The following is an 8,889-nucleotide window of genomic DNA, read 5'->3' as shown; positions in this document are numbered from 1 at the left end:
GTGTTGGTAAGGATATGGAAAAATCAGAACCCTCACAAACTACTGGTAGAAATATAAAATGATACAGTTCCTTTGGAAAAGTCTGGCAATTCCTCAAAATGTTAAACATACCACATCACCCAACAATTCCAATCCTAGGTAAACACCCAAGAATACACAAAAACTTGTTCATAGATATTCACAGAAGCATTATTTATACTAGCCAAAAGGTAGAAACAACCCAAATGTCCAACTAATGATAAAAACAACACAGTATACAGGTGACCTTTGAACAACATAAAGGTTAAGGGTGCTGACTTCCCCTTAGAGCTGAAAATTCAAGTAATGCTATGTCTGCCTCAAAAACAAAGGAAATGATCCATAAAATGAAAATACAGGTAACTATATTGAAAAATATCCAAGTTTAAGCAGACCTGACCAGTTCAAACAAACGTTGTTCGTGAGTCAAACTGTATAATCATACAATGGGATATTATTCAGCAATAAAATGGAATCAAATACTGGTATGTGCTACACCATAAATGAACCTTGAAAACATGCTAAATAAATGAAGCTAGTCATAAAAGGTCCTATACTGTATAATTCTGTTTACATGAAATGTCCAGAATAGGCAAATCCATAGTATGAAACATACATTTGTGGTTGCCAGGGGAATAAGAGGAACGGGAGACGTAGAGTGACTGCTGATTGGTACAGTGTTACTTGTGGGGTAACTGAAATGCTCTAAAATTTGATTGTACAGATGGTTGCACAATTCTGTGAATAAACTAAAAAGCACTGAATTGTGCTATACTATTTTGAAGGGTGAATGTTATGGTGTGTGAATTACCTCAATAAGCAATTTAAAAACACAATAAACAACAAAGCTCTCCTTTGGGAAAAGCCCAATGTTCCAACAACAAGGTTTTCCAAACTATTTACTTATCTGGAGGAACAACAATTTCTTGGATACACTTCCTAACTTCTATTAAACACACTGCCATTTTAAATTAAAAATACTTTTTAAAGGACAGTTACATTGAGTTATAGCAGGGTTTCTAATCCTCACTGAGGGTCAGGATCACCTTATGGAACTTTAGAATTAACACTGACTAAGACTCTATTCCTTAGAGATTTGGATTCAAGTGGTCTAGGGAAAGACTCAAGCAGTGTTACATTTTTAAAAGCTCCCTCCCATGGATTTAAACAAGCAGCCAGGATTGGAAATCATATTGCAATTCAACAGAATATTAAACCATATTTTAAAAATCTTCTTTTAGGTGAAGGCAGACCTTTTCTCAAGCAAAACAAAAAGCAAATATTTAAGAAAAATTTGTTTCCAATCATACAACTATAAATAAAAAGCCACATAAAACAGTCATAAAACCAATTATTTAATTGAAGCTATAAAAAGAGGCAATACACTTGATAAAATAATTAGGAAACAATATTTAGCAAATTTTAAAAGATTTAAAACAGAACACTTTACAAAAAGTTGTGTGGGAAATAAAATCCTTAAACTATGAATAGAAATGTAACATTACAGAGTACGTTATAAAATACAATGACAGAAATATAAAAGGACTATGTATACTCTAAGCTGAAAACTATTAATAATGACCAGATATTTAAGTTTAAATTTACAGTTCCTGGGTAAAAGGATCATATTACTTTACACATCTTCCAGACCAATGGGCAGTATTTTCCAATTAACCATGAGTGGTATCATCTTCTACAAAGTCTTTGGCCATCTCTGCTGTGATCACATCAATATGACTAACCTGAAGAATAAACATTAAAAACAGAATCTGTTAAATTGTAAAGAAACTTACCAGTGTTCCCACTGGATACTGTAATATTTTAAAAATACAGCCAATTACCTATAAATTTCATATTTCAAGTCAACTGACTCTAAAACACTGACTGATAAAACCCTTATTTTAATGCTGTTTGTTAACTGCTAAGTTGCTTCAGTCATGTCCGACTCTGTGCGACCCCACAGACGGCAGCCCACCAGGCTCCCCCGTCCCTGGGATTCTCCAGGCAAGAACACTGGAGTGGGTTGCCATTTCCTTCTCCAGTTTGTTCAACACATGAGTTTAAAAAATATTTTGCATTTTAATGCTCTGAAGATACAGATAAGTACTAATGTCTAAATATCTGAACCACATTTTTGTTCAGTTTTTTATTACTTTGCTATTTCAAAGAATTTTAAGGCTGAAAACACCTGAAGAGCCATGTGGTCTAACCAAATATAAATCAATGTATGTAAATGTTAAAGACTGCATTAAATAAGCACTAAATAGACTAGGGAGGAGGATAATGTCTCTTAATGCCAATGAAAATAAAACTATGCAATGAATGCCAAAAAAAACCCCCTGATAAGCTTCATAAACATTTTAAGGTTTTTTTCACAAAGACTTCATCCAATAAGCAACAAGTTTCTGAATTTTTTCTCATGACTTAAGTAACAACAACAAAAAGAACTGAATGGATACAATGGATTAAATACTATATGAACTTAAACTTCATGTAAAAAAATTTTACCTTATTTCTGAACTTCACACCATAGAATTTGTCAGCTGACTCAAGCAGTTCAGGCCTAAAAGTAGTTGTAATGAATTGAGCATGTACAGCAAGCTCCATAATCATATCTGTAAAAAGAAAGAGTAATAAAACCGTTTTCTCAGTAGAACTAAAAATTTAAAAAGCAATGATCTTTAATCTTACCTAAAATTTAAAACTGCCTGTTTGCATACATCTATAGAAAGCATCCATTTATTTCTTAAGCTAGGGATAAACCTTTAACACCGATATCTTAGTTACAGAATATAAAAGCAGCATTTTCTAACTGGATTAGAAAATGTAGGATTAGAAATAATATCAAAGTAAATTTTTCTCATCCAGAAAAACCAAAAACAACCTTTTCCTGCTACCCACTCCCCCAAGATCTTTTGAACTTACTAAAGATCAGGTATAGATTATTTAAACACTGAATAAAATCTGTTTATGAAAAACAAGTTTTAAAAAGAGAGACATTTGTATAAAAAGCTGAACTGGAGTTGGATTTCCAATTGTTTCATGTTTCTCATAGAACTAAACTTTGTAGTCTAATAAAGAGAAATTATTTTGTTTATTGAATAATACCCTGTCTAGTCTCCCCAGATACCTCAGGCAGCAAGAAATATATGATAGAAGAGGCAAGCTATCATTTCTAGTAAGTTACTATGAAACTATGAAATCAAAACTGTACCCGACACAGCCTTTCTGTGCTGAGCATCCAGAGCCTGGTCAATCTCATCAAACAAGTAAAAAGGAGCTGGGTCACATTTCTGAATGGCAAAAATCAGAGCAAGAGCTACCAAGGATTTCTGTCCACCCGAAAGCTGTTGCATTTCTCTCATTTCACCTTGTTTTCCTGTAAATGACACCTAAGAAAATATTTAATTAGAGTTACTATTTCAAAGGGGTAAAATCACCATCATCACTTAAAATTAAATTGCATACAGTGTACCAATTTAAGATTTGCAAAATATTCCACTATGATAATGCTCTCAGGAAAATTGAATATAAAGTTATTTTACCCTAATTCCAACTCCAGTGAACTGGTCAACTGATGGAACACTGCTTTGTGATCCAGAGCCCCTCTCACTTTCACCACTCCCTTCTCCTTCATCCTGAGACTGACTGCCTTCCACATCTCCTTTCTTCATCACCAAAGTAGCTTTGCCACCAGGCACCAACTTCTGGAATACTTCACTAAAGTTTTTGGATACCTTAAAATGAATAATATATAAATAGGTGTCAAATGGATATGTACTTTTTAAAACAAAGACAAAAATTATTTAAAAGGAATAAAAAATATTTTCATTTTTTAATCTTAAGAACAAGAATAACTTGAAAATAGAACAAGAAGAACAAGAATAGCTGTATATATACTGGATGTCTGTAAATATTAGAACAATTATCAGTGGAAAAAAAGCTTTTAAATCTTTACAAACTGAATGATAAACTTTTAGCTTGTGTATTAACTACAAACAGAAACATACCTGTTTGAAAGTTAACTGAATAGCTTCATATTTTCGAAGTTCAAGTACATTCATCAGTTCCATGATTGATTTGTACCCCCTGTCCAACTCTTCTTGTCGCTTTATTAACTTTTCTTTCTGCTCCGAGAAATTTACAAACTGATCTAAAGCTTTTTTGTTAACATGGCTATACTTCTTCAATTCTGTGTTGCACTGTTCAAGTTTTCGAAACAACTATAAAGAGAAAAAAACATAAATAAACTCACATGTAGGAAAATTTGTAATGAGATTTCATATTTAAAACAAATTAGATTTACCTGTTTGAGGCTCAGTGTTTGGTATTTTTCAAATGCTTCCTGTGGAAGTGATCCAAGTTCTCGAATTTTCTTCATACACTCTTCTTTCTTCTTCAGCAGCATGCCTTGTCGATTTGTCATCTTTTCTAGTTCTTTAGTATCATGATTTATAGCATCCATGTGTTCTTTTTCCATATTTTTCCAGCGCTCCATACTCTTCTGCAGCTCCTTAATTCCAGCTTCTGTTTTATCGATGGAATTGTCCAAATCTAAAATGGGGGGAAAACCAAATTAGGCCATAACACTTTTGTATTTTGGCTGAGCCATGCGGCTTGCAGGATCTTAGTTCCCTGACCAGAGAGTGAACCTAGATCCTTGGCATGAAAGCAAGGAGTCCTAATCACTGGATCGCCAGGGAATTCCCCATAACACCTAGGTTTAAGGTGTTATCTGACCAAAGATTTTAATGGTCAAATCTATCAAAATAAATAGGTTTAAATTTTCCTGTGAAAATTTATGAAAGAATTCAGAATAAAATTGGGAGTATATACAAGCCATTCAGTTTATAAAAACCTAAAATAATTTTCTTCTCAGCAATTAAGTGTCAACAAACTTGATTCAGCTATTCCATGCTTTTGTCAATGAAACTAATAATGTATGGTCTCTTAAAAACTGCCACAAACATTTCAATAAAATGAAGGTGACTATAATCAACACCCTAAACTCTGTTCACTAGAAACTGTTTACGACAAAAACTTCTGGTACATGCTTTTGCCTATTTGGGTATTTCATTTTGTAATACAGTCTTATAAAATGAATAAGCTAAATTTAACTAGATATCAAAAACATTTTTACAAAATAAACATTCACCTTCTGATCTTGCCATGGTATCTTTCACCCTTTTATTGATGGCTTCAAGTTCTGAGGTTGTAGCAGTGAGAACAGTACCCCCTTCTGTCTCTCTCAGTTCATTGAGTTCCTATAACACAAAAGGAACACAGGAGCATTAAGCCATAAAAATATAAACTTAGTTTCAAAATGCTATGACTGCCAATGTTTATATAGCTGTTGATATGTTTGAATAAACACTTAAGGAAACCAAAAAACATACTTCAAATAGTTGTAAATACTTAAGGTATCCATTAAGCAAGAAAAAAATGATTAATGACTAAAAAATTTCTTAGCATCTGACCACTACTGAGAAAATATTTGTAACTAATATTTACTGAGTACCTAGAATATGCCAGATAATCACACAAAACATACTGCTGTGCTTATTTTACACAAGAGGAAACTGGAGCTTAGAAATATCAAATGACTTGACCAACACAGCACACTAGGTGGCAGTGTGAGATCTCCAAGCCAGGGCAGGTCGTCAGACTGCTAGTCTTTCTGTCCCCAGAGTCCATACTCTAAATCAGAGCCTCTCACGTAAGCATATTCAAAAGGTTGTGCTCATCAAGAAACCATCAAAAGAGAACGTACCTGTTCTACTTGGTCCAAGCGTTTTCTCAAATTCTCATTGAGGTAAGTCTCTACTCGAGTAATAATACCTTCTAATTTAATTCTTTCATTCAGTAGTTGTCTGTTTTCCTAGAAGAAAAAAGAAAAACAAAATTGTTTGTCTACATAGGCATGCACATTTCACATACAGGAATGCTGTTAATCTGTTGTTGTCTCCATTCAGATCAGATCAGTCGCTCAGTCGTGTCTGACTCTTTGCGACCCCATGAATCGCAGCACCCCAGGCCTCCCTGTCCATCACCAACTCCTGGAGTTCACTCAGACTCATGTCCATCGAGTCGGTGATGCCATCCAGCCATCTCATCCTCTGTCGTCCCCTTCTCCTCTTGCCCCCAATCCCTCCCAACATCAGAGTCTTTTCCAATGAGTCAACTCTTCGCATGAGGTGGCCAAAGTACTGGAGTTAAAAGACCTTTATTTTCTTCATCTACTCTCATCTATCCAGAAAGGCTATTTTTGTGCCTGGTTCTTTTTATAAGGCATACTACCAAAAATATCTTTCTTTTCCTGCTTTTCACTTTTTGAATTTAGTGTTAATTATTTACATCTATATTTAAGAATCAAATGTTATTAAAATGTTTAATCAAAAGTATTTTTAAATATGTAAAAGTGGTCACATCAATAAATAGCAAAGCTAATAAGCTCGATTTTACTAATGACAAACAGGCATTAAATAAGATGAAAGAAAATAAAGATTTCCTATACAACCTTATCATAAGGTTTAGAAAAACTTACTAAAATCTCATTTACTTTAATGGATACTGGAAGTCTTAATCTTATATTTTCTCAGTATCTCACACTCTTTTACTAGCAAGAAAGACACTTTTCACAACAGTTGATTACCAACAAAATTTTTTTCTGTCAACTGTACTTGCCTGCTGAAGTTGACGAATTTCATCATTCAGTGCATCTACCCTCTTCTGATCTTCAAGACTAAGTTGAGAAAGCAAATCAGTTCCCAGTTCTGCTTTCAGTGATTCTCTGGTGGACTCCATAGCATGCAAACTTGCCTCCAAACTTTGTAAGCTACGTTGCTATATGACAGATTTTCCATTTATTAGTAACGGTATTAGTCAGTGTACACTTACAGTAGTGAAAAACTGGAGACCATCAATATTTGATATTAAAGTGAGCTTAAATAATATTATCTCAAATATTAGATGCCCATTACATTTGATAATTAGAACTATGCAACAACAAGAAAAATGTTTACAATGCAATGTTATGCAGGATCTGTGGAATAAATATATCATATTCCATGGTCAACCTATATAAAAATCATTATGCATATTCATAAGAACAGAAAGAAGTTGCTAGAATGTTAGGGTGGTCTAATTGTGGGTATATACACTACACTTTTAACTTTGTTGTTTTAGTGTAATTAATGTACAAAATTAGTAGTTTGTGTCAAAACTGCTCATGTTTATGAGACCAATGGATATTATCATTTGTAATAGCAATAACAATTCACTTTCTAACTCATTTTAATATAATTTGGGCAAAATGCAGTCAAATAAATCCATAAATAGCATTTACAGACACAAATGGTACCTGGCTGACTATCAAACAATACTTTTATGTCATGGCTCAAAATGCCTACTGGCTTAATGAAGTTGGAAAATATGAATTTGGCATACAAAAGTAGACTCTTGAGTACTGATGAGTAAAAGTGTGATAAAGATACATGCAGATACCCAAAGTATGGGCCTAAATGAAAATGGAACATAATGTATATGCTATATAACCTACACAATATATAGTCTACCCCAGATCTATATAATTAAATATATTTTTAAAAAGCATATTTACGAACCTTGGGCATAAAGGTTTTCTCTGACTGCTGCCTCTTCTCTTTTAACATCTTCATTTCTGATAATATGCTATCTCGAGATGCTTTAAATTTCCTTTGCTGAGTCTCTATTTGCTGCATTTGGTTCATAAGCTGATCAATTTCATTATTAATCCCTATACAAGGCTAAGGAAAATTCTCTTCAGTGTCTACTAACTTGTATCCCCTTCCTTTTCTTTATCCCTAGATTAAGCTATTTCCCCAAATTTAAGTACCATAACAACACAGAATTAAATCCTATGTCAAGTCTGTTCAGTCATAAAAGCAGCTTTAAACATTTTAACCCACTTCTCTCTCAAAATAACATACAATTTTACCAACTGCTATATAAAATAAATAAAACCATGGGAAAGTCCTAAAGGAAGCTAAATGATACACATTTTAAAATATATATCTTTTTCATTCAGCAAGTATTTACTATATAAACTTATGCTTAAAGCACTATATAAGACAGTCAGATGTAAAGAGGAGGCTTCACGTATTTTCCCAGGCAAGATCTGTGCTCAAATCTTGCCAAATTTGGGCAGATTTCAAAGTATGCAAAGTCAAAGCTAAAACGTTTATTTACCTTCTTCTCTGTGCTCTTGCTTCCAACTGATGACAAAGAAGCTATACACTCACAATTTTTAAAATGCCAGTTTCAATAAAAATATCCTAATGAAGCAGTAAAAATAATTATTTTCATTGCTTGACTACCTGTATTTAATATTGTGTGACATAATGCAAGGTATAGACACAAAGCACTTTTGCCTTATACCATGGTTATTTTAAGAAAATGGACATGCACAACTGTTTTAGTTTTGAGCCGAACTAGTCACTTTTCACAGAAAACCATTTTTATCTGAAAAAACGGAAAGAACCATGGTTACTAAGACTTGCATTTTGATGGACATTTCCTCCACTAATACTAAATCTTAAACTCAAGATAATAACCCCTAATAGACATTTTTCAATCCTTATATATTTAACTTCTATGTAATATGTGGCATTCCTGATACTGCCCACTCTTCTTCCAGTGAAACCCTATCCTGGTTTTCTTCCTATAATTGTCTGACAAATCCTCCTCAGCTCCCTTTACAATCTTAAATTTCTGTGTTCCTCAGGTTCTTTTCTCTCAGAAATACACTCATTGCCATTAACTATGTAACAGTTAAGCAAAGGATATTACAATGGTTTTTAGTTTTCTCCCTGTTTTCGGAAGTTAAACGGACAT

General features: G+C 33.4%; 1 protein-coding gene across 1 annotated transcript in view; it reads right to left on the bottom strand.

The window, feature by feature from the left end:
• Nucleotides 1-1,352: 1,352 nt before the first annotated feature.
• The window catches only part of SMC3 (structural maintenance of chromosomes 3), a 38,133-nt gene continuing 30,596 nt past the window's right edge, over nucleotides 1,353-8,889 (bottom strand). Inside the window, exons 20-29 of the mRNA XM_019952952.2 lie at nucleotides 7,641-7,792; nucleotides 6,703-6,861; nucleotides 5,789-5,896; nucleotides 5,174-5,282; nucleotides 4,325-4,572; nucleotides 4,029-4,241; nucleotides 3,564-3,755; nucleotides 3,233-3,410; nucleotides 2,527-2,633; nucleotides 1,353-1,760 (exon numbers count right to left, since the gene is read on the bottom strand). Coding sequence (XP_019808511.1) covers nucleotides 1,689-1,760; nucleotides 2,527-2,633; nucleotides 3,233-3,410; nucleotides 3,564-3,755; nucleotides 4,029-4,241; nucleotides 4,325-4,572; nucleotides 5,174-5,282; nucleotides 5,789-5,896; nucleotides 6,703-6,861; nucleotides 7,641-7,792 — 1,538 coding nt within the window. The 3' untranslated portion in view covers nucleotides 1,353-1,688. The remainder of the gene's footprint in view (nucleotides 1,761-2,526; nucleotides 2,634-3,232; nucleotides 3,411-3,563; nucleotides 3,756-4,028; nucleotides 4,242-4,324; nucleotides 4,573-5,173; nucleotides 5,283-5,788; nucleotides 5,897-6,702; nucleotides 6,862-7,640; nucleotides 7,793-8,889) is intronic.

The sequence above is a fragment of the Bos indicus genome, chromosome 26 (genome assembly GCF_029378745.1).
Source record: "Bos indicus isolate NIAB-ARS_2022 breed Sahiwal x Tharparkar chromosome 26, NIAB-ARS_B.indTharparkar_mat_pri_1.0, whole genome shotgun sequence".
Lineage (NCBI taxonomy): Eukaryota > Metazoa > Chordata > Mammalia > Artiodactyla > Bovidae > Bos > Bos indicus.
The sequence above is the reverse complement of the archived record's forward strand: the minus strand, read 5'-3'. Positions and strand labels throughout refer to the sequence as shown.